Source organism: Paroedura picta, chromosome 3, assembly GCF_049243985.1.
Source record: "Paroedura picta isolate Pp20150507F chromosome 3, Ppicta_v3.0, whole genome shotgun sequence".
In the NCBI taxonomy this organism is placed as follows: Eukaryota; Metazoa; Chordata; class Lepidosauria; order Squamata; family Gekkonidae; genus Paroedura; species Paroedura picta.
In genome coordinates, this window is record NC_135371.1 from 27,553,144 (window position 1) to 27,577,987 (window position 24,844).

The following is a 24,844-nucleotide window of genomic DNA, read 5'->3' on the forward strand; positions in this document are numbered from 1 at the left end:
AATAGACCGAATAAGTGTCTCATTATACCTGCCTAGGATTGAACTCTTGCCTGGTGGCCAGAAAGCTGAAGGGGAACATGTCCTGCCTGTTTTCTTAATGCATGGAAATGGTCAAGTGAAGTTTTTCATGGCTTAGGATAAATAGCCTTTTGGAGTAAATAATATCCATGCATCTATTTCCTGGGTTGAGTGGTGACTTGGATCTAGGTCTCTCTGGTCCAAGTTCAACATAATCAAACTAACTCACATGAAATGTGCTTGTACAAAACACTGAACAAACAGTCAGTGAGCAACTAAAATGGAATCAACCTGTCTTTGTTTTTGGGGTTTTTTTTCTAGAGATGAGAATGTGCAGTTTGATGGTGATGTATTGTGCATTGTTGCATGCAAATAATCATACATTTATGTAATTCATGCAAAGCTTCCACTCATATAGCATGATGTTTATTCTGGGCTAGAACTGTATTTTCTTTGTTTATTGAGGGGAAGAAAGACATCTGGCTTTAGTTAGGTTTCCAGACAGCATTGGCCAGGAATGCCTCAAACTGCATAAAAACAAAAAGATTCAAATTGCTTTTTTTTCATGAATAAGTTTTTGTGTTGCACAATCAGATTCGAACACAGTGGCTTGCCAGGAGAGATGTCACTAGAGAATTTGCTGCTCAAATAACAGCATGAGAATTTATTGCAGCCGTGTAGAATAGATGTGCACCATGTGTATTCCTTAGGGGTCTGCTGCGCATGGCATTCCAGTGTAACTCACCAGGTGTCTGATTTAAATCCTCTGGTTTTACAACATGCATTGGCTCACAAGTATCTCTTTTTTATGAAGCAATAGGAACTCATAAACATAACTCACAAATTAGACATGTGCAAGTGGGGGAAATGTCCAGGTCGTTACAAAGTAGTCCAGATCATTAAAAAGTAGTAGAAAACTGCACTAGCTTGTCAAGCTGCTTTTCTTGCAAAGTAGACAGGAATGGGATCTGCGTGAGTGCATTTTACATGGTTCAGAATTCAGTTCGGGGGCCATGAGTCTCTCCTGGCAGCAGCTGTTGAAAGCTCTGCCACTTCTGGGTCTTGGCCAGATTATGGTCTATGAATGCCACTCTACTATCATAACTTTAGATAATTCATATAATGACCTGTATATGCTAATCAATTAGCAGTCCTCAGTGAGTAATAAAATTGCTTACCAAAAGATTTGTGTTTTGTAACCTGCCCTAGAGATACCCAGAATGAAGGAACTTTTTAAAAATTAGATTCAGACAACGTAGAACTGCACGAGCAGTTTCAGACAACTTGTAATTTTTGGATAAATAAACTGGGGAAAAACAGAGTTCTGCTGCAGTGAATTTATATCATACCTTTTGGCCACTATAAACAAATCCATTCAATTCTTTCCCCAACTGGGCAATAACGATAAGTCCAAAGTGAAACTTTAATTGATTTTTTTAATTGCAAGGTTAGTATTACAGATCAAACCATATTTATGTTCTGGTCTTTGCCATTGTACTTGGCCCTGAGCCTCATGGATTGTATGGAGCTTACTTCCACTAAAATGTCCTTTGGGTTGCAGCCTAACAGGGAAGCTCTGCTGGAGTCAGAAGAGGGTGCAACTTGGGGATATCCTTTGTCCCAAATGCTTATAAGGGTCCCACCCAGCAGTCTGTATCCCCATGATCTCTTTGTGTGGTGGTTAATGAATAGTATCCCACATGCCAGCCAGTAGTGAAATCATCCCTGATGCTACTTCTAGGCTCCCCATCCCTGGTCTCTGCTAACCTGCATACACAACAGTGGTCACAGAATCATCATTAGTGTGTGAAAGAGAGAGCAAGAAGATAAGAGGGCAGGAGCCAGAAGGCCAGAGGCTTCTGCCCCTTTTCCCATCCAAAATAAGGGTGCTTTTGTGCACATGGGGAGGAGTGTGAGGAGAAGGGGTCAGGAAAAAATGCTGGTGCTGCCACTTTCCCATACGTGCCTTTCTCCTTTTCATGAAAGAGAAAGATGAGAGTGGCTGTTAGAGGCATGAAGAAAAATTATTCTGTAGCACGACTAATGTCGTTTAATGATGCTGCTTGCTCTGCTTTATTAGGAATGAACCCCTGTACCCTAAACACTGACAGACTACCTGGAAGCTTCAGAAGTGGTTTCAGCTGGCACATTGGCAGGCAAAGACCACAGGAATGTGGGGAAATGCCCTCAGACATGCACAGTACACTATTAACCACACTAGCAAACTTCGGCAAGTGACTGGAGGTATTGAGCTACCTTGCTGTGCAACTGGAGGAGGGGGGATGGAAAGGATGCAAAGATGACATAAATGGGAATATCAACAATGTAAGGTATTGTGGAAAAGGAGTTGGAAAAATGCTCTTGTGACTGTTGTACTTAGGAAGGTTTCTTTGGCCGTGGAACAATAAAGTTGTCTTAGATATTTTTCACCGCCACCGTGGGACTATCACGAACCCCTCATTCCGGACCCAAACATTTCAACCTCAGTAGCTTTATAGAGAAGAATCAGAAAGAGGTTACAGTAATGTGGGAGGAAGAGCTCATTTTAATTGTCTTGAGAGTGACTGGTTGTTCCTTAGTGACCTCCTGCCCATGCCTGACATCGAGTTTCACTCCTCTGTTGCTCTGCCACTTCGAAACAAATGATTAAATGGGAAATGAAGCAGTTGCGGCCTTGGTCCTCCATTGCTGCAGCTCTCCCCTGGGAATCGTAATGTGCAGGATTACAAGGGAGTCCAACAGAAAGTATGAGCAGGGTGCCAGGAATGGAAAACCAAGTCTTTGAATTTATTGATTGACAGCATTGGGTTGGCTATAATAAAAATAATGATTTGATCAAACTTCAGTTCACGTGTGTTTTTTGCCTCGCTTGGAACTTATTCTAAGTCCTCACTGCAGCCCTGTGAGTGGGGTTCCCAGCTCTGGGTTGGGTAATAATTGGGGATTTTGGGGGTGGAGACTGAGGAGGATGGGTTTGGAGAGAGGAAGGACTTCAGCAGAGTATAATGCCATAGAAGTCGCCCTCCAAAGCAGCCATTTTCTCCAGGGGAATTAAACTTTATCATCTGGAGATCTAATGTAATAGCGAGAGATCAGGTATGGTACAAAACACAAAAAAGAGTCTTATGGCACTTCAAATATAATTTATTATACATAAACTTTCATGGATTGCTTGGTGTAGTGTTAAGAATGGCAGTTTTTAATCTGGCAAGCAGGGTTTGATTCTCTGTTTTTCCAGCTGGGTAACCTCGGGCCAGTCACAGTCCTGATAAAGCAGGTCTCACAGAGCAGTTTCTGTCAGAGCTCTCAGTCCCACCTACCTCACTGGGTGTCTGTTATGGGGAGGGGAAAGGAAAAGTGTTTGTAAGCTGCTTTAAGACTCCTTTAGGCAGTGAAAAATTGGGTATAAAAACCAACTTTTCTTCTTATGATCTATAAATCTGTTTATTTTAAGCCCCTCCCACTATGCTACAAGTAAGGCCGCCAGACCCACATCAATAACCCTTTGGTTTCAAATCCTCATTCATACATAGACTTAATAGGTGGCCTTAAATTGGCTGCTGTCTCGTAGCCTAACTTCCAGGCAGCACCAACCTCCAGGTAACACCTAGACTAATCAACCCTGGATTAATCTGGTAAAAGTAAGGGATTAACAGTGCAATCCTACATCAAATCACTCCACTTTAAACCCAGTGAAATCAGTGGATTTAGTCTCCAGTAACTCTGCAGAGAGTTAAAGAGGATTCTAGTGGCACTTTAAAGACAGACAAAATTTTATCCCAGCATAAACATTCATAGATTACAGCCAACTTCATCAGGTGCAAACATAAATAAATAATAGAAAATTTATGGAAATTTAGGAAAATTTATCCTGGAATAAAATCTTTTTTGTCATTAAAGTGCCATTAGATTCCTGTTTCTTTGTGCTGTAAAAGACTAAAGTGGCTACCCCTCTGTACCAAATTAAGATTCACATTTGCATTCTCTAGATCTAGATTAGTGGTTCTTAACCAGGGCCATACGGTCCTCATGGTGGTGTGCATGATGGGTGGAGACCTCCAAACTCTAAAGGACTTCAAGAACTTTTGGAGCAAATGGGGGGAATTTGGAATTTTAGGCAGCCCCTTCTCCCCACGTTCACTAGCCTGACAGCAGAAGATAATTGCTTTATACTGCTTGCCATGCCCTGAGGATAAACGACCTCATCTTAGATCGTCCTCCAGGGCCCCTAAAAAGGTGCCATATTGCTAGGGTTGCCAACCTCCAGGTGTTGGCTGGAGATCGAATTTCAACTGATCTCCAGGTGACAGAGATCAGTTCACTTAGAGAAAATGGTCATGCTGGAAGGTAGTGGACTCTGGCATCCCAGCCTATTGAAATCCCGCCTCGCCAAACTCAGGCCACCTCAGGCTCCACCCCCAAAATCTCCAGCTATTTCTCAACCTACAGCCAACACGCTGGAGCTCATGCCCACCGGAGAGACGCAAGGGTCCCACGGAATCTGTGCACATCCACGACGATCGTATCCTCCCTCTCGCCGCTTGCCTGCTGAGCTGCTTTTATGTCCGATTTGTGAATCGTCGGCGGCGCTCGCTCGCGGGTGTCCAGCGCAGAACTCCGGCCTCGACAGGCCAGACCCCTTCGGGGCGGTCTCGGAGGAGGTGCTACTCGGAGCGTTACGGTAGGGGCGCCACTCGCTCCTCCTCTCCCTCCCGGGCCGCTGCCAGTGGGGCGAGCGTGGCGCCGGGCGCCCCCGACTCCCTCCTTCCGCACAATGCCTGGGGCAGCGAAAAAGCAGCTTTAAAATGTCAAGGCTGGCTCCAGTTGGCCAGCGAGCGTGCGAGCGGCGGCTGCGGCGGCGGCAGGAGGACGATGCTGAGGGGCCAGGCGGCGGCGGCAGCGGCAGCGGCAGCGGCAGCGGCAGCGGCGTGTTGGCGGGGCTGAGGCTGAGGCTGCCTGGCGCGTCATGAAACTCTACTGCAAAGTGGTGGCCCTGGCGCTGTGCCTGGGCATCCTGCTCCTGCTCTACCTCTTCGTGGGCAACGCCGACGAGCCGCCGTTGAAAGTTGCCAAGGGGCATCGCTCGGCGCCCGCTTCCTCCGGCCCGGGGGCGGACGGCGGCCCCGCGCTCCGGCCACATTTCCGACCCGTCCCGCCTGCAGCCGCGGAGCCAGAGGAGGAAGAGGCGGCTCAGGTTTCCAGGCGGGAGCCACGTCTCCACAGAAAGCCAGGCAAACGGAGCGCGCCCAGAGGGAAGTTTGCAAGCCTTAGGTAAAGCCGCGCGCCCCTGCCCCCTCTCTCCCCCCTCCCCCCCCCCGTCTTCCGCACATTGTCGTTTGAATGCCGATCGCCATGAATTAAGGACTGCCTGTTTTAAGTGGGGGAGGGGGGCTGGGCGTTTTGCAGAGAGGGGCCCCGGCCTCGAAGCTCCCGCCTCGGCTTGGACTAGGCATGGTGCTCCCCAGCGTGTCAGCCCCTCCACCCCCGAAAGCGGGGTCCGCCTCCCAGAAGTCTCCCGTGAAAGTGCCCTCGTTTTCTTTGGGAACGCCTTGCGAGAATGTGGAGGGCCAGAGCCCCTTGGCGCCACGCAGTGCCACGCCAGAGGAAGAAGATGCACGCCCTTCGCCTCCTCCCTCCAGGGACAGAAAATGGGCCTTCTGAATAGTGACATACAACATACTCTTCATGGACGCCTGCGGCTGCCTTACACTGAGGCAGGCCATTGGTCTGCCAGGGTCAATATTGCCCATCCTGGCTGGTAGTGGCTCTCCAGGGACTCCGCTGTGGGGTTAACTGGAGATGCCAGGGACTGGACTTGGGAGCGTCTACATGCAAAGAGCAGTTATGCTGTACCCCTGAGCCTTGGTGTCAAGTATTAGGGCTGCTTTGGGGTTGGAGTTGGCTATGGAATATAGACTATGGGCGGAGATGACTAAGGAAGGGGACATGATAGAGGTTTATGAAATGAGGCGTGGGGTGGGGGAGAGGTGACAGAACTTTGTCTCCCTCTCCGTAGATTTAAGATGCAGAAAAGGAAATACTGGTTTCCACAGTGCGTGATTAAATGAGAATTTGCTTCCAGAGGGTGTAGTGATGGCTACAGGCATAGACAGCTTTAAAAAGGGAATGAGACAGATTTGTCTGTCAGTGGCTACTGAAGGGAACTTCCTCATTCAGAGGCAGTAAACCCTTAAAATCAGTGCCAGGAGGCAACATCAGCAGAACATCTCGGATTCTGTGCCCTGTTGTTGGTCATCCAGAGGAACTGGTTGGCTACAGAGTGAGTCAAGATGCTGGACTAAAAGGACCTCTGGTCTTATCCAGCAGGGCTCTTTTTATGTAGCTGGCTGATGTATCAGTTGGTAGAAAGTTATCATGCCTGAATACAAAATGACAAGCAAGATGAGGCCTACTAGATTAGACTACAGCTCTCAACAAATGCTCTGAAATGGGCGACAGAAAGCTTGATCATCCGTGGAGAGTTACAGGATGGTAAACATCAGAAAGGTTTCCTGGACCCACAGTTAAAGCCAGCCCGAATGAATCCATTTTGAAAAATGATGGTGCCCCCCTCTGTTTTTAATCTTGATGATTTTCTTACAGACATAATGTTTTGGTTTTGGGGAGGAAATTGCACTATCATTGATGAAGTGGAGAATGCTGCAGCTTCCTGATGCATGTACTCATGCCATAGAAACATTTACCCTGCACTTCACCTAGGAGAGCAGGCATATTTTTCTGTGCCTAGCATAAAGTGAGACTTTTTCTTGGGTATGCTCACTGATGCACACAAACTTCCAGAATGGTGTTGTGTGAAGGGTAGAATATTGTAATTCCTAATACTCCAATCATTTAGAAAATAAGTTTCTATGGGTATTATGCCTCTTCCCCCTTTCTCATTCTCGAGTCTCACTCAGTGTACTGATGTCTCTTGTAAAATAAGATTTAGGCAGAATTGTCAACAACCCATTTTAAAAAAACATATTTTCCTTGACTGGCTTCCTTTTGAACTGGCGTGACTGAGTATGAATAGTATTAATATAATTAATATTACTAATCTTGCCAAGACATGTGTATTATACCATTATAACGGTAAACCATATTCTAGATACTTTGTCTTGTCCTACCTGAGTTAAGCTCTTAAATAGAATTAGAAAGGCATCACTCTGTTTAGGATTACAGTGTAAATGTCCTTTATCCCTTTAAATTTTACAGTTACAAAATATTGCAAAAAGCTATGTCTGAGCTATAGGGAATTTGGCTCTAACAATGCACTTTCCCCATCCAAGATAGTCCCGGTTTCCTACATGAGCAAAAAGAGATCTATAAGACCCTCCCCATTTCATTCATTCATTCAAAAATAATACCACAATTTAAATTAAACAAATCCTCCTAAAAGAGAGCCAGTTTGGTGTAGTGGTTAGGAGTGCGGACTTCTAATCTGGTGAGCCGGATTCGATTCTGCACTCCCCCACCTGCAGTCAGCTGGGTAGCCTTGGGCTCGCCACGGCACTGATAAAGCTATTCTGACTGACCAGTGATATCAGGGCTCTCTCAGCCTCACCTCCTTCACAGGGTGTCTGTTGTGGGGAGAGGAAAGGGAAGGCGATTGTAAGGTGCTTTGAGACTCCTTCCGGTAGAGAAAAGCGGCATATAAGAACCAAGTCTTCTAAAAGATAAATGTGTGCTCCCCTACTTTGAAAAAAATCATGACAGGAATACAGCTTTTCTTTGCTTAACAAGGCTAATAAGGTGAAGAATTATCTGCATGGTAAGTCTCTTCAGACATTTCTTGATACAATTACAGTTAGCAAAATGTATGTGCAATTTATGCTGTTATGTTTCCGCTGTTGTTAAAAAGGTGAAACAGAAAAGCTGGGAAATAATAGGTTTTTCATTCAGAAAAGTAGATAATTACTGTGTAGTTTTTCTGAACTTGGAAGACTGCTCTCCTGTTTCCTTTCAGCTTTGGTGTGACCTTATCTATCAAATAAATCCTGTGTGTCTTTGATTCATGATTTCACAGCGATATTCTGAATGAAAGGCTGCCCTATTCTCTAAGATCTTATTCTTTACCCTATTAATGCGTCTAGTTCCTTACCAGCATTGTATCTGATTGAGAGCGAGGGATGTGTTTACTGTGACCAGGACAGGCTCACGGGCTGAATTCAAATGGATGTATTAAGGCAGGATTATTTTCCATTAGCAACTGTATCTTCCCAAGTCATTTTTCTTCAGAGCATATCTCTTAGATTATCATGGAACTTTTGGGCAGTGCTAAATGAAAGAGGAGCTAATGTGGTAAAAACTATCCTGGAAATGGTAAACAAGTGGAGTCCTATTTAAATGAGTACGAATCATCTGATGTTCTGAAGCTTGATTTTTATCTGAGTTTTATTTTAAGTATTTCTTACAAAGTTGGGCTGGCAGGGACTGTGCGTCAATGTAGAAAGCTTAAGAATATAAAAACAGGGATGCAGAGTATCTAGCTCTCCCTTTTTTATACTGTGGTAGTTTGCACTTAGTTATATACCATTTTAAATACAAAGTCAGAGTTAATTCTGCGAAAATCTGTTGATTAAAGTGGGAATAAATCTAGTAAGTGATGTTCTGTATTTTGGCTAAAAAGCCTGGGTACGATCCCAGATGTTTAAGATGTTGGTTTTTATGAAAGTTTTGGTCTCAACCAATGGCTAAGAACTTTCATATTGGGCAGTAACAACCAGCCTTGGAGTTACTCTATTTATGGTCCCCACATGGCTGGCACAAGGACTTCTGTTGGGTGTTCCATGTTCAGAACTGCATTTTGGCCCCAGTTTGGATCAGGGCTGCAGGGCATGGGGTTAGAGGACTAAGCCCACACCCCAAAGTCATTTTTCAGATTTGAAATGGCACTAGGGAGCTGCTGTTATTCCTGTTAGGGAGACTCACATGTTCTGTTGGCTGCACATAAGTACCTTGGCTAGGTGGAACTTAGACTCTCTCTCTCTCTCTCTCTCTCTCTCTCTCTCACAATCCCTATTTAAGTGGGCCCAGCAAGTGCATGGGAAATTCTAAGCCAGGCTTTTTCAACCAGGGTTTCCTGAAAACCTGAGGTTTCTTGATGCCCCTGGAAGGGTTTCCCGAATGGAAGAGAGTTCATTAATTTTTAATTCGTTAAACATTGATTGGATGATGTAATCAAATATGGTTGTCGACCTGCTCCCCCCCACCCAAAATGGCCATTGATGGGCATGGAGGGGGTAAGAAGGGGAGAGCATGGAGCTCTTCGACCAGGTTTTTGGTCGAGGCCGGGTTCTTAAGATCACTAGGTCCCCCTCAGGCTCCACTAGGTCATCAAGTGGACCCCCTGGTAGTTGTTTGTAGAGAGGAGAAGAAAATTTTTGCTATCTTGATGTTTTATTGGGGGTTAGATTTTAGGGGAGGGGTTTTATATTGGGTGTATGACTTTGTTGTAACCCGCCTTGAGCTTCAGAGTAAAGCACACTATAAATTGAATAATAAAATAAAAAATAGAAATTGTGTGTGTGTGGACTGTCAACTGAGCTGGTGTTGGTTGGAATTTCAATGCCTTCTTTTGCAGAATGCTTTTCTCATCTTTTCTTGTTCAGATCCACAGTGAAATAAATAGGTTGGAGGAACAATTATGTCCTGGCCTGTGGAATCCTCTGAGGAGGAATTCCAAGAAACCCCCACCCAGCCTCAACACCAATAACTCTGGGTGCCAAGAAAGATAGCTTTGTCAGGGCTGACAATGGCAGCTTTGTAAAAATGGCTGCATGATGGGAGAAACAGTTCTGTCTTTCCCTTCTTTCCTTTTCCTTTATCTTTTTGGACTGTCCCCATAACCTTTTTCTTTGACTGCTATCCTCTCTTTCTTCTCCATTCCTCCTTCTGCTTTATGCCAAGTCACCTGTTATATCTATATATATTTGGCCACTGATGCAAATGAGGGCTTCTGCCAGCCAAGGAACTAACCAATCAAAGAAACCTGATTGCTCTGCTTAGAGCCAATTGGATTGCTCTGCTTAGGGCCAATCAGAGGCAGCAGCGGGCTGCCTGAAAGGTATAAAAGTGCATGAGTTTGCCTGTTTTTCTCTGTTCAGTAGTTGTAGTCGGTTGATGGAGTTGATAAGGAGGTGGTGAACTCCCCCTCACTGGCAGTCTTCAAGCAAAGGTTGCATACACACTTTTCTTGGATGCTTTAGGATGCTTTGGGCTGATCCTGCGTTGAGCAGGGGGTTGGACTAGATGGCCTGTATGGCCCCTTCCAACTCTATGACTCTATCATTCTAAATAAAAAGAGCTGTTCTGAAGAACTGGAGTCTGTGATCACTGAATCCGCAGACTTAATACCACCCACCCATCTCTGTTTCTTAGGGTTGCCAACCTCCAGGTTGATCAGTTGCCCTAAAGAGCTGCTTTGAAGAGCGAATTCTTTGGCATTATATCCTGCTGAGATCCCTCCCAACCCTAGATCCTGCCCACCCCTGACTCCACCCCCAAACTTTCCAGGTATTTCCAAACCCAGAGGTGGCAACTCTGTTTCTCTCTCCCTTCCTATTTTACAACCCAGTCTCCACCCACCTCCTTTGTTTTCGGATGAAGAACCACGCTTCATCCCATGCTTGTGCTCAGTTGCCCTGTGAATCCATCTCTGATGAATAGTTCTGTGAGTAGGTCTCTAAAGTCCCAGGAGCTTCCACCAGCTACCACACCCATTCCATGGCAACAGCACTCATATATAGATGACATGGTGAGGGGAATCTTCCTCGGAAATCCATGCCTCAGGGGGAATTAAGAAGAGCTGTCATTGTATACCCTGCTTTTCACTACCTGAAGGAGTCCCAAAGAAACTTACAAATATCTTTCCCTTCATCTCCGCACAATAGAGTCCCTGTGAGATAGGTGGTGCTATAAGAGCTCTGAGAGAACAGTTCTAAGAGAATTGTGACTAGCCCAACATCACCCAGCAAGTGGAGCAGTGGCGAATCAAGCCTGGTTCTCCAGATTAGAGTCTGCTGTTTTTAACCACTATACGAACCTGGCTCTAGTGCGCAAGTTTATTTTGCTCTGGGTTTTGTCACTCTTAAAGTCCATGCATGTAAAAGTATTGGCCACATTTTATTTGATAGCATGCTCTAGAATCGGGGGGGGGGGGGGGCTTGTTGACAGAACTTTCATCAGGAATATCTTCAGGCCATGCATTTCAGTGCAGCAGAAGGGAAGCATACAGAGAACTGAAACATGATTAAAGAGAGCATCAGTGTTTTGGGTTACACTTTACTGTTCAACATATTCCTTTTCTTTGCCAGTTCAGGAAAGCACAGTGATATCGGGAAAATCTTCAGGCTCCCCAAAGATTCAGGGGATCTTCAGTATCCACCCCAGGGCAGTTTCAAGCAAGTTTGCACAACGTGTTTTGCTCCATATCAAGCTTCCTCTTTGAGTGGGCTTATGTACATTCCCATGACTGCCTCCCCTTTGGATAGAAACCTGACTCTTCTCCAGTTGGGAGAGCCGTAGGTGAGTGGATTGGGTATTTCACCATGTCCTGAGAAAAGCCTCCAGATATGCGTCCACTCCAATCAGCTGCCTAGCTCTACAGATATGGAGCACCTGCCATACTTCTGTGGTTGCTGGGTGCCATTAGAAGCAAAGGTTGCTGTCCGTCAGTTTGCTTTATTTTGAAGCGGAAAAGGGAAGAATGTCTCCTAAGTTTATTTTATTTATTAATTACATTTTTATACCGCTCTCCCCTGAGGCTCAGGGTGGTTCACACGGAATGTTCACCTTCTGTTCTATTCATCCTCTTCTCTCAGGGTTTCCCCCTCCCCATCTTTGAGGCTGGGTATATACATCTGACCTATAGCCAATTCCTGCCGGTCAGATTGAAGAGGGGTGTGGGATGGGGCTTTGTTTGGGAGTTTTGGGAAATTGTACATTTTTAGGACGTTTTAATCTGTTTGTGAATGTTTCGATTTATTGGTGTAAACCACCCCAAGCTCAGTTGCAGAAAGGGGCAGTCTATAAATCAAATCAAATCATAAAGTAAATAAATATTCAGACATTGTGTTTGGCATGTGAGGAGCACATTTTTAGGCCAAGCCATTTTCCCCAGTGTTGTCCTCCATGTGCCGTTTAACAGGTTTTCTCTAAAGGCGAAACTGGGTAGCTGTCATTACCAACAAATTGAATGAATGAATGAATGAATGAATGAATGAATGGGTACTGTGTGGCAACTTCTTCTCATAGTAAAGATCCCCACTGAACCTCCTGTTGAGACACTCCTCCCCCAGCATTGTTTTCTGTTTTGAATTCAGTTTGGCAAGAAGACAGGGAAATGTCCGTACTCACTTGCAGACAGGTGCACAGAAGCGAAGCTATATCAACATATTTATTACTTGTATCCACTGCTGATCCGAAGCAAACAGTGGATGAACACCTTTTATCGCTTTAGTTGGACTATAAAAGGTGCTTCAGCGCATAGAGCTTCTCCCTCCAAGCAAATGATTTCCCTTATACAGAAACCACTTCTGTTCAGGGGAAAAAAAGATTGAGACATTTTGGCAGAAGGCATTTGTGCCTGTGCACAGCCTTTCTCACAGCGCGGACTTGATCTTTAAAGCCCCGACTTGAGTCTTAATTCCTATAGTTGGAAATGGTTTATTCAGAACAATAATGCTGCTCCTTTTACAGTAAGTGCTCTAATTGAATAATGGCATGAAAGGTGAAACAGTTATTGAACGTTGGCGGGGCTTAGGTAGAGCAGAGGAGCTTGCATATATGCATAGTGGAGAAGTTAGCTTTGCCAAATTGTGGGCGCTTTAAATCTTTGCATTTATATCAGTGAGGCCTATCAGCTTTGATAAAGCCAACTTTTCCAGGAATCCAATGCATGTTCTGTCATGCAGAATGGACTAGAGAGCATGCTAAATGGTGGAGCAGATGTTTTGTATTCAGAGGTTCCACAGCTCAGTCCAATTAAGAATGCTGAGACAGAAGTACACATTGTGGCTATCCAGATGTTTAATATTTTTTAAAAAGATGGATTGGGGTTATGGCATTGGGACAGGGATTCCCCCTGACACACAGTTTCCCTGATAGAAATCCATGGCGTGCTCTTAGACACAGAAAGGGAGAAGACAAGTAAAAAGAGAGTGCCTGTTTCCTCTCTACTGGCAGTAATACAAGAACCAACTGGAATATAACTTCTTCTTCTTCTTCTTGTTCTTCCTCTTCCTCCTCCTCCTCCTTCTCCTCCTCCTCCTCCTCCTCTTCTAATAGCTGGGGTGACACAGCCAGTTTTGAGAAAATAATGTGGATGGAAAGACTTATCCCTTCCCTAGGTTGGGTCCTCTTAGGGCTGCCCACTCTGGATTGGGAAATACCTGGAGACTTTGGGGGTGGAACTGGGCGTGAGCAGGATTTGGAGTGGGGAGAGACCTTAGTGAAGTAGACTGCTAAATGGTCTATTTTCTCCAGGGTAACTCATCTCTGTCGCCTGGAGATGAGCTGTGAAACAGGGGTATCCCTAAATTCTTTTACTCTTTTTAAAGGATAAATTATGTCAGTATACATAGGTCAGCTAGCGGGTGCTAGGAAAAAGCATTGTCTCCTGAGATTCGGGACAGAGTTAGTGTGTAGTGTCAAACTGGAATCTGGGAGACTTGGATTTACCTTTCCACTCAGCCTTGAAGGCTTGCTGGGCAACCTTGGGCCACCTACTTCACAGGATTGTTCTGAGGCATTGGTTCTCAACCTGGGAGTCGGGACCCCTTTGTGGGTTGAACGAACTTTTCACAGGGGTTGCGGCAGGGCAAGCAGCTTTGCCGGGAGGGGGGAGCCAGTGTTGCCGCTCCTCCTGAAGGTGCCTGCTAATTTATATACAATCATGAACAATGGATCTTCACAGCATTGGTCAGTTTCGGTTTAATTTCTGTGAAAGAACACTTGCATAATTTTATGGTTGGGGGGTCACCACAACATGAGGAACTGTTAAAGGGTTGCAGCATTAGGAAGGTTGAGAACCTCTGTTCTGAGGGATAAAATGGGGAGGGGGGATCATATGGGTCAACCTGAGCAGGAGGAAGGGTGGGATAAAAATGAAACTTTCAGATAGTAGATAATACTGAGGTAAATGGGCCAGCTGTTTCACAATGTTAGGGAGTTTCCAATGTCAACTTCCTTAATTTATGGCCGTGCATAAAATTAATGTCCTTAGGTAAGCATGTTATTTTGTGTCAAAGTATTTTGGCATTGCAATAACACATTGTTGGGGCTTCTCCTTGCTTCAGTGGGAGTGTATGGGCAAGAGGCATATCCAAGCCTTATTCTTTCTTACGTACCTCTTGATTTAAAGGAGCAATTAAGAATAAGAGCGGAAGAAAGTAGGCAAAAAGCAGAGTAATAAGAAAGGGGAAAGAGCCCAATCTGTGCAAGCATCCAATTATATGCTTTAATAATTCATTAGGTTTCGCACTAATTGGCTGGAAAGTAAATACCATTTGCATAAATGTAGTATGTCATTATTTATCCACTGCAGAAATTGAGGTTTAATTAAGACAAAAGCCTATGGACTTTTAAGCAATTAATGAAATATATTGCATTGCTTAGCCAGTCAGGTACCAAAGGCGAATGTCCCTTAAGGCGCAAGAAGATTTATGTTGCAATATAGAGCAGCAGCTATTACAGACTTTATTTTAGTTTCTGGAGGAGGGGAAAAAACCCTGCTCCCTTTATGAACAAGTTTCCCAATGCCAGGCTTATTTGTATTTTGCCCCAAGAGACCCATAATTCTGTGCTGAGAATAAATTCTTCAAATAATGAAGCCATAATTTTGCATAAGCATCTTTTGAGCTTACCTAGTATTTGCACATCTGCAAAAGTTTGAATTAGTTGAGTTGGGTTGAAGCATGAGCAGAGATATCAGTCAGAGGTAGAAAGAAAGGAGTGAGTCTGTAGAAAGGGTATATGATAGGGGATTGTGGAAGGAGTTTTAGAAACTGTGCCTCTGAAATGAGGAAGAAAAGCTGGTTTTTATATCCCACTTTTCTCTACCTTCTTTAAGCATCTTACAGTCTCCTTCCCTTCTTTTCCCCACAATAGTTGCCTTGTGGGGTAGGTAAGTGGAGCTGAAAGAGTTCTGAGAGATCTGTGACTAGTCCAAATGACACCCAGAAGGAGGAAGAGGAGCGGGGTATCAAACCCAGTTCTCCAGATCAGGGGTAGTCAACCTGTAGTCCTCCAATTCCCATGAGCCCCTGCCAGCATTTGACTACCCCTGCTCCAGATTAGCTCTTCACCACTACATCACACTGAGTATTGGGCCTTTGACAATTGTGAATGTGCAGACACTGGGTTGGATTCTCAGTGGTCTTTCACCATTGTAATGACACTGATGCTAGCCAAATGATATTTCCAAGGGTAGAGGGGGGGCATTTTTGATGGTTCACCTCTTCCAGTGCAGACCCTACCCTCCCATCCCCATGTTGTTTTTGAGGTCCTCTGCCTACCAGGAGCAGAATTGCAGGTGGACTGTGGGAGGAGAGGAAAGTTGAGGAATTCCATGAGCTTTGTTGGGCTCATAATACTTTTGATCCAGTCTGGTGCCTGTATTTTCACCACCAGGAATCTGTTAGCCAGATGTGAGAGGCAGATTTTGTGCTTTCTATAAAACATACTCCATTGAGGTCCTTCCTCCAAATCCCGCCCATTCCCAGCTCCACACCCAAAGTCTCCAGGTAATTCTCAACCCAAAGATGGCAAACGTACTACCATAGTTGCATTGTGATGAAACAGTTGTGACAGCAGAAAATCTTTTAGGAGACTATTAATACTTTATTTAGGACTACCGGGCGTATAAAATGACCCCCCAACATTTCCACTCAAAATACAGTACTATGGGCCACTATGGGCAGCTATGTCTATCCCAGCTGAAGTGCACCCGGTGTATAAGACGACCCCCCCACTTGGAGGCATGTTTTTCAGGGCGAAAAAGTAGTCTTATACGCCAGCAAATACTGTAATTACGAGTTCTTATTTTGTTCAAGAGCCCTACTCTTAATAAAAAAAATATTGTGTTTACATTAATGTTGATAATCCAAAATCACCAAGTCTCTCTTACCCAAGCACATTTCCCAATTATTTCTAGGAGACCAAAGGATCAGAAACCATCTACAGTTCAGCTTTCATCTCCACCATGGATGCATCTGGCAGTGGTAGCATGTGGTGACCGGCTGGAAGAAACGCTCATCATGCTGAAATCAGCGGTTCTATTCAGCAACAGGAAACTCAAGTTTCACATCTTTGCTGAAGATTCCCTGATGCCTGAATTTGAGAGGAAAGTGAGTCCCCTTTGTTCATTCCTTTCATCAGTTGATTATAAGCCCTTATACTTGATTAGAAATGAATTCTTACGCATCCTAAGTCCTCAATGCACCATCTGAGCAAGGGCTCAGATTTGACATTGTAAATAGCATTTCTAAAAACTGCCCATTGGGAATTCTAATTTTGTACCTATTTGTGCTCTTTAGTTGCAGGACTGGCCTCCCTCTTACACAAAGAAGTTTGAGCATCATGTCTACCCAATTGCCTTTTCAGTAGGGAATGCTCTGGAATGGAAAAAATTATTCAAGCCATGCGCTGCCCAGCGCCTCTTTCTTCCGGTAAGGTACCCAGGCTCCCAAGTGGAGGAGACTAAGAAACTGACACTGCAACCTGAAGTCCAGCTCCCCCCCCCCCCGCAAAGTTGTGTGGGAGTGGTGTGGCCTTAGAATGTTTTATTTGAATTTGAATTTAATTTGTAAGAAATAAACAACGGTATGATAATAATAGACCAGATGAATCATACTGAGCTTAGTTCTAATCTATCCCCTAAAGTTCATTAAAGAGTAAAATGCTCAGAATAAAATGTTTGTTATAAACATAAAGCTTTATATTACTTAAAGTGCTGTTTTAAGCCTGTTGATCTCAGTAGGCTTAGAATTGTTCAGTTCAGTTTAGGATGACATTGTAATAATTTTATTTCGGCTTGATTTATTGTTGTTGTTGTTGTTGTTATTGTTATTATTGGCTTTTTTTTGCTGGAGTTGAAGGTATTGTAGGCTCTTCTCCTTAGTAAATGATGTGCTTTCTGATCCAGAACAGTTCATCAGGGGATTCAAGTTTTTCCCTCTCCACCCACTTTTCTACCTTTGCTAAATATGAACTACCATCAGTACATTGCTTGTTAGTTATTTTAAATGAAAGCAAGGGTGGGCTTCTTCATTGAGACAGCCCAGTATCTCAGTTGAATGTTGTAATTTAATGCACATTTTACTAATCTTCTCAGTGTTGATCGTGCCTCGTTTTCTAATGAAGTTTGAATGTTAGGATAGGTCTGCCAAAGGTGGAAATAAGTAGCAGATTCTGAGCAACCTTTCCAACATACATAATTTCCTGAACTATACATGTGATGGAATTTGACTGGAGTCAAATGGCCATAAAGATCTGGAAGTCTGATTGAACTGTTCCTCTCTCCCCTGTTAACCTGTCAGGCAGTCACTTGTCCCCACTTTCTAGCCTGAGTTGTGGATTTTTTAAAAGACAAACTGGGAAGGGGATGGCGTTGAATGACTGGATTCACTGCCCACCCATTTTCCAGTGACTGTAAAGCAAAGCAAGAGGATCAATGTAGCAAAGTTCTGTCCTGGGTTTTAGGGAGGGACTCTGACTCAGTGACAGAGCATCTGCTTGGCATACAAAAGGTCCCAGGCTCAATCTGCGGTTAAAAGGATCAGTGAACATGAAAGACCTCTGCCTGAGAGCCTGAAGAGCCACTGTGCCAGTCTGAGTGGACAATACTGACTTTGATGGGCCAATGGTCTGATTCAGTATAAGGCAGCTTCCTGTGTTCACATGACCTTTGGTATGTGAGGGGCTCTCTGTCTCACAGACTTGGTCGCTGTGAGTGCAAGCAGCACTAGCAAAATTTAGTTCAGTAAGGACCATTATATTTTCAGACTTAAAAAAAAATAGAAAAAAATGCTTATTTCTTGATATACAACTTCTTCAAGCTGTTTCATATTAAGAACCTGAAGAAGTGAATTAAATCTATGTTTACATAATCTGCAGAGGTCTGATCATTGTTGGGACCATGAAGCTGAGGGAAAGGAGGTCATGTTTGCTCCTATACCGTTTTCAGAAACCCAAATCCTCAGCATTTGAGATCTTGAAAATGACACATGGGCAGGAAGAACAGGCACTCCTCTTCCCCATGTCATGTCCCAGTCAGGACTGGGCCCCTGCAACATTTGTAAGGAGAGGGAATTTCACCTCATGGTGTACTTAGGGATGCCACATCTAGTTTGCTCTGAGATTATCATTTTCAGGAGTCTAGTGCAGGGGTAGTCAAACTGCGGCCCTCCAGATGTCCATGGACTACAATTCCCATGAGCCTCATAAGGCCTTATGAGGCTCATGGGAATTGTAGTCCATGGACATCTGGAGGACCGCAGTTTGACTACCCCTGGGCTAGTGGGTCTCTTGGTGTTCTGGGAACAGCCTGGTTGTGAAGGTAGTGCTACCCAAAGCAGTAATACACATTCAGCCCCTGTAGCATTCTTCTGGTAGCAAGGAGAAATTATGTATATTCATTCCTGCAATCTTAACCCTGTGTCTACCAGGGCCAAGATACAGACCAACACTCAAAAGAAATGAAGGGGAATAAGGTTCTTAAACAAGAAAATTAATTTATTGAATGAACAAAAAGAAAACCAAGTTAAATCAGGTATATAAAAGTTGAGGTGTGACAAAAAGGAAATAAGTACATATGTGAAGTACAAGCACAGTATAAATCCTTTCCTGAACAAACTACCTGTTACTAAGGAAGGAAATAAAAGGTGAGAATCAAAGACATTGGTACCTGCTTCCTGAAGATGGTGAGGCAGCTCTGGAGATGGAAACTGAGTAGATTGGAGGAGTGCAGCAGAACAGGGTAAAACTATAGAGAAGCCAGCAATGCAGATGAGGTAGCAGGCTGGCTTCCAAAACTGGTTATAAAGTGGATGGACTGGTTATAAAGTGGTATAACTTTTAATACATTTTTGCTACGATTGAGGGGGGGGGGGAGGGATGTTGGCATTGGAATGTGGGAGTGGTGAAAAGTCCATCTCTCCAGAGATGAGCGAATTTGAAAAGAGGGTTTTATGTTTGTGCATTGTGGAGGAGAATTTTGTTCTTTTGCATTAAAGGTAAAAATATCAAGGAGAAGTGTTCCCTTAGGGAGACTGAGAGGTTAAAAAGGCAAGTATCAATGGCTGAGTATTTTATACAACGGAGTTAGTCTAGCTCATGATAAAGAGGGCTGTCTAGCTCATGATAAGGAGGGCTGGCCCATTGCTTGTTGTCTTATTTGGATTGTTCACTAACCTACATCTTAGATCCTTGACCCCCACCAGAGATGGGCTTGTGCATAATTAAGGGAGGAACCGTCTTTACCTTCCTTGCATGCCCTCAGCATGATCCATGTAATTTTGTTATCAGTTTGATCCAGGCTTCATTTTTCATTGCTAGGCCCTTGCTAAAATATGCTTGTTTACAAGGATTCAAAATGGGAGTCCCCTATGAGGGGGAGCATCAGTGGAATTCTCAGAGGTTTAAGGGAGGAATCATTGGTATATCTGAGGCGTTTATTGAGAAAACACAGAGCAGGGGTAGTGTATACATGAAAGGGAAGAATGGCCATCCTCTTAACTTACCAAGGCTACCTTGGTAAGACGTGACCGTCTATAATTACTTAGGGAAATGATCTCTTACGGACCATGGCTTTTCTTTTTATTCATGTGTCTGTCCAGTTCAGGATACTTGGCATATAAATAACAAAATCATTTGACTGGGCACGTAAGACTATGTCTGGCTTTTTCAGACCAGGTTAATTCAGACTATCAAAAGAATCTGCCTGTGGTGAAGTTGGAGAGCTTAGCTTTTCACAGTAAAAAAGCAGATTTCTGCACTATAACTGAAATAAATATTTGGAAGCTTGCACTCAGAATTCTTTTATTCATCCAGCTAAGCATGTTAATTTGCCTAATGTGTGTACTTAGCAGAGAAAGGGTAGAGAAGAATGCTGGTTCATTGTTTTGTTTTGTTTTTTTGTTTTTTTTAACTTTTTTGGCAGCGTTTCTTATTTGTATTCACTGTTTCTGTTGCATTTTTTCTTTATAATGTAATCTGCTCTGTGTAAAGTGATTTCAGATGAAAAAAGTGACTGGCAACTATACAATATGACACAGTTTTGTGACATATGAATCAGATTTTTTCAAAAGAACTGTGGTTTATTGTCTTGTCTACAAACCAGGATTTCAAACCCCAGCCTTGGTCTGGAGACAAGAGAACAAACCTGCTTGTTGTGAGGTAAACAACAAACTGTGGTTGGTTTAAACACAGCAAGTTTTCAGTCTCGACCCAAGGAGAGAAGGAAGACAGCTTTTGAGGCTCTTTCTTGAGACATATATTCCAGAAGCAATATTTTGAAAATATTTCTCTAAAAGCCTATTTAATTGAGGTGGAGTGGCTTTTTTTTTTCATTTTTCATGTCTGCACTTAAGACTAGCACTGATGAGCCCTCAATCGAAAGAGGCTGTTTCATACTCAGCACATACTTAAGGGTGAAAATCCTCTTAAGACTGTTCTCCACTTATGATAAGGGTGGCACTTGGCATCATAAGTCTGACTTTACATTGCATTTCTCCACAGATTTTCACCCTTTATTCCTCTTTAACCCATTCACAAAGCGCCTAGGCACATATATCATGGCAGTGGAATCTAGTGTACTGCTAGGAAAGTAATTAATGTCATTCATTCTAAGCCCTTCAATAACACTTTCTCCCTCCCACCCCATATACAATGCACCGACCACGGAGGTCAGCTTGGAATTCCTGAATGAATACAAAACTTCCCTTGGCATTTGGAAAGAGACATTTCAGCATAGATTTGTTAGGCTGAATTATTCCTCAGAAAACATAACAGTTAGCTAAAAGTTGACTAAGCAGGCATTTCAGCTAAGAAATTAGCATCTAGGAAGCTAACAGTTTTTCACATCCAAACCCTTTGAGAACCCATATAACATGTGGGCTGTCTCTAATTTAAAAAAAAAAGTAATCTGGTACCTACCCTAGTTGAAAGAATAAATTACTGGGCTTCGAGTGAATTTATCCATCATTTATCTGATGGATAAATTGAAGAACTGCAATCTGGATTTTCAGATAGTTAGGTGGATAGGGAATTGGTTAGACAACCGCACTCAAAGAGTTGTTGTCAATGGTGTTTCATCAAACTGGAGGGAGGTGAGTAGCAGGGTACCTCAGGACTTGGTGATCGGTCTGGAACTTTTTAACATATTTATTAATGATCTAGATGAGGGGGTGGAGGGACTGCTCATTAAGTTTGCTGATGACACAAAATTGGGAGGACTGGCAAATATTCCAGAAGATAGAGACAGAGTTCAACGAGATCTGAACACAATGGAAAAATGGGCAAATGAGAACAAGATGCAATTTAATAAAGATAAGTGTAAAGTTCTACATCTGGGTCAGAAAAATGAAAAGCATGCCTACTGGATAGGGGATACGCTTCTAGGTAACACTGTGTGTGAACGAGACCTTGGGGTACTTGTGGCTTGTAAGCTAAACATTAGCAGACAGTGTGATGCAGTGGTAAAGGTGAATGCCATTTTGGGCTGTATTAACAGGGGCATCACATCAAAATCACAAAATGTCATAGTCCCATTGTATATGGCACTGGTCAGACCACACCTGGAGTACTATGTGCAGTTCTGGAGGCCTCACTTCAAGAAGGACGTGGGTAAAATTGAAGGGGTACAGAGGACAGCGACGAGGATGATCTGGGGCCAAGGGACCAAGCCCTGTGAAGATAAGTTGAGGGACTTGGGAATGTTCAGCCTGGAGAAAAAGAGGTTGAGACGGGACATTTGAAAGGTTGTCATTTAGAGCAGTGGTCCCCAACCCGCGGGCTGCGGCCCGGTGCCGGGCTGCGAAGGCCTTGGCGCCATGCCACGGCTCCTTCTTCCCTCCCCCCCCCGAAGCGAGAAGCTCGCCAGGCTGCAAGCAAATCGGCTGCCAAAGCAGCCGATTAGCTTGCAGCCCGGCAAGCTTCTTGTTTCGGGAGGAGAGGGAAGAGAAGCTTGCCAAGCCGCAAGCTAATCGGCCGCTTTAGCGGCTGATTTGCTGGCGTCCAGGAGGGGCCGGGAGGGGGAGCCGCGGCCGCCGGCATGGCAGCGGCGCAAACGCACGTGCGCGGCAGTCCACACATGCGCGTTTGCGCTGGGGCTGCCGCGCGTGCGCGGGCCCTCGGACCGCCCTCTCCCCCCACTTCGGAGCAGCGGTCCGCGGCAGCCGAAAGGTTGCGGACCGCTGACTTAGAGGAGGGCAGGATGCTGTTTCCGTTGGCTGCAGAGGAAAGGACACACAGTTTAAAGTACAAGTAAAACGATATAGGCTAGATATCAGGAAAAAAATGTTCATAGTCAGAGTAGTTCAACAGTGGAATAGGTTGCCTAAGGAGGTGGTGAGCTCCCCCTCACTGGCAGTCTTCAAACAAAGGTTGTATACACACATTTCTTGGATGCTTTAGGATGCTTTGGGCTGATCCTGCGTTGAGCAGGGGGTTGGACTAGATGGCCTGTGTGGCCCCTTCCAACTCTATGATTTTATGATTCTAAAGTACTGACTTCTGTTTCTCCTGATCAGAGGAGAATAGGCTATACTTAACAATAGGGAATCATAGGAATATATATATAGGAATAAAATTCCCATATAAAATTCACTTTCTCTCAGTCCCTCTGATACTCTCTCCTGTGGACTGGCTAGCTTTCTAGTACTAAGTTTCTAGAGACTATAGCTGCCCTTTAAAACTCTTTACCTGGCTACATTTTCCTTTGTACAAAACACAGATAGCATTCAGATAACATTTTTCTTTCTTTTGCATCAGAAATGGCTCTTCTTTTTTTAATTAAGCAACCCCAGGGAAAAATGTCTTGGTTTATGTATGCATTGTCCTGTTGTAGTTGTTTTAAATAAGATTTTTAAAACAATTCTAATAACCTGGTTTTATTGCATTGTTTATTATATATATTGCACTTTTTCATGGCATTTTTAAGAATGTTTGTCTCTGGCATGAATCATGGTGACAAAGGCAGAGTATAAATAGAGGAATTAAGTGAACACCAAATCCCTTTACTTCACAGATGTCACCAGAGGACCAATTCCATGGAGTTAGTCTGGAAAATAAGGCAAACAAAATGAAGGGATTTATTACAAAAGAAAGAGGAGTGGGAATGTGAAATAATGAAAAAATTATTTAGCCACCTTTTGAAAAAATATTGCTAATTTTTTATTTAAAAAATTATGAATGAAGGCACACCGAAACAAATGCCCAGCAGAGGGCACACTGTGAACAATAATTGACAGGCTGATTATTATTTTTTCTCCCTTATGAGGCTTGAACACTGAGGTAATCTGTCATCCCATTCAGACATTTAAAGTGTCCAGATTGATGAAAAAGTGCAGCCCCTGGTATCTCCTTTTAAACGATCTTACAGCACTGGCAGACTTAAGCTAGAGACCTTTGAAAAGTCAAGTTAAAATATTGGACTAAATGTACCAAAAGTGGCTCATGTGTTCATCCTTTTTTTGGGGGGGGGGGTAATCCCCCTTCAAAGCCTGACCAAACCATACACTTTGGCTACCTAGCACGAGACTACTTGGGGATAGTTCACATGACCTGAGTTACTCAAGAGGAGGTCATAACTATCAGACAATAGTCTATTTGAAATGTTTATCATGTGGTGATTTTTCTGTATGTGGGAATTCTGACCATATTCTCACAGCCAGTGACATAATCACTGCCTCAAAACGGAGCATAGAAATATCCTGAATAAATTTTTAAAATGTATCAATAGCTGCATGGGGTGTCGTATTGTACATCTGTCACTCTTGCTTTTCCATGTTTTTTTTATTAGTGAATGTTTGTTTGTTTGTTTGTTTATTTATTTATTATATTTATTGTCTTGGGCTGGTGTACAAAATACTAGCTTCCTCTTCTTCCTGCTCCCAATATTTGTGAGTACCAGTGTAACCAGTTCACAAGGTCCAGATGACAGTGAAGTGGTTAAATAGCATTCGAATGACCCTACTTTGTACTCATAATTGCATGTATACCTAATTGAAATGAGTTCTTGGCCTGTAATTTTTTTCCTCTCCACTGTTTTCTTTCCACATGTTTTCTTACAACTCCTGGCAATCCCCTAGATGATTTTAAAAGATGTGGATTCCCTTTTGTATGTGGACACAGATGTTCTGTTCTTACGCCCCATTGATGACATCTGGGACTTTCTGAAAGCCTTTAATTCTACGCAGCTGGCTGCAATGGCACCAGAACATGAAATACCAAAGATTGGCTGGTACAGTCGGTTTGCTCGTCACCCTTATTATGGAATGACTGGGGTCAATTCTGGTGTCATGCTGATGAATTTAACCCGCATAAGAAATGCCGAGTTTAAAGTAAGTTTTTTTTTTAAGTCTTCCCCAACAACTGGGGATTGATATTTGTCTCTTTCCATTTCTGGTTGCTCCTAAAAAATCATCCTGGGTCAAACTGTGGGCACTTTTATGAAGATGACTTTCATATGTTGAAAGCAACCTGTGATCGTTTTAGTCCTGGATACTGGATCTCCTGAGAAATGGGGACAAACCAACTAGAGTCCACTATCACAGCAGCATAGTAAGGGGGCAGTCAACTAGTGAGAGAGAATCCTCATTGTAGTTCT

At 43.6% G+C, this 24,844-nt stretch overlaps 1 protein-coding gene across 1 annotated transcript in view; it reads left to right on the forward strand.

Annotated features, from left to right (window-relative positions):
* Nucleotides 1-4,719: 4,719 nt before the first annotated feature.
* The window catches only part of GXYLT2 (glucoside xylosyltransferase 2), a 28,283-nt gene continuing 8,158 nt past the window's right edge, over nt 4,720-24,844 (forward strand). The window contains exons 1-4 of the mRNA XM_077325193.1: nt 4,720-5,289; nt 16,172-16,364; nt 16,554-16,685; nt 24,327-24,578. Of these exons, the coding sequence (XP_077181308.1) occupies nt 4,985-5,289; nt 16,172-16,364; nt 16,554-16,685; nt 24,327-24,578 (882 nt within the window). The 5' untranslated portion in view covers nt 4,720-4,984. The remainder of the gene's footprint in view (nt 5,290-16,171; nt 16,365-16,553; nt 16,686-24,326; nt 24,579-24,844) is intronic.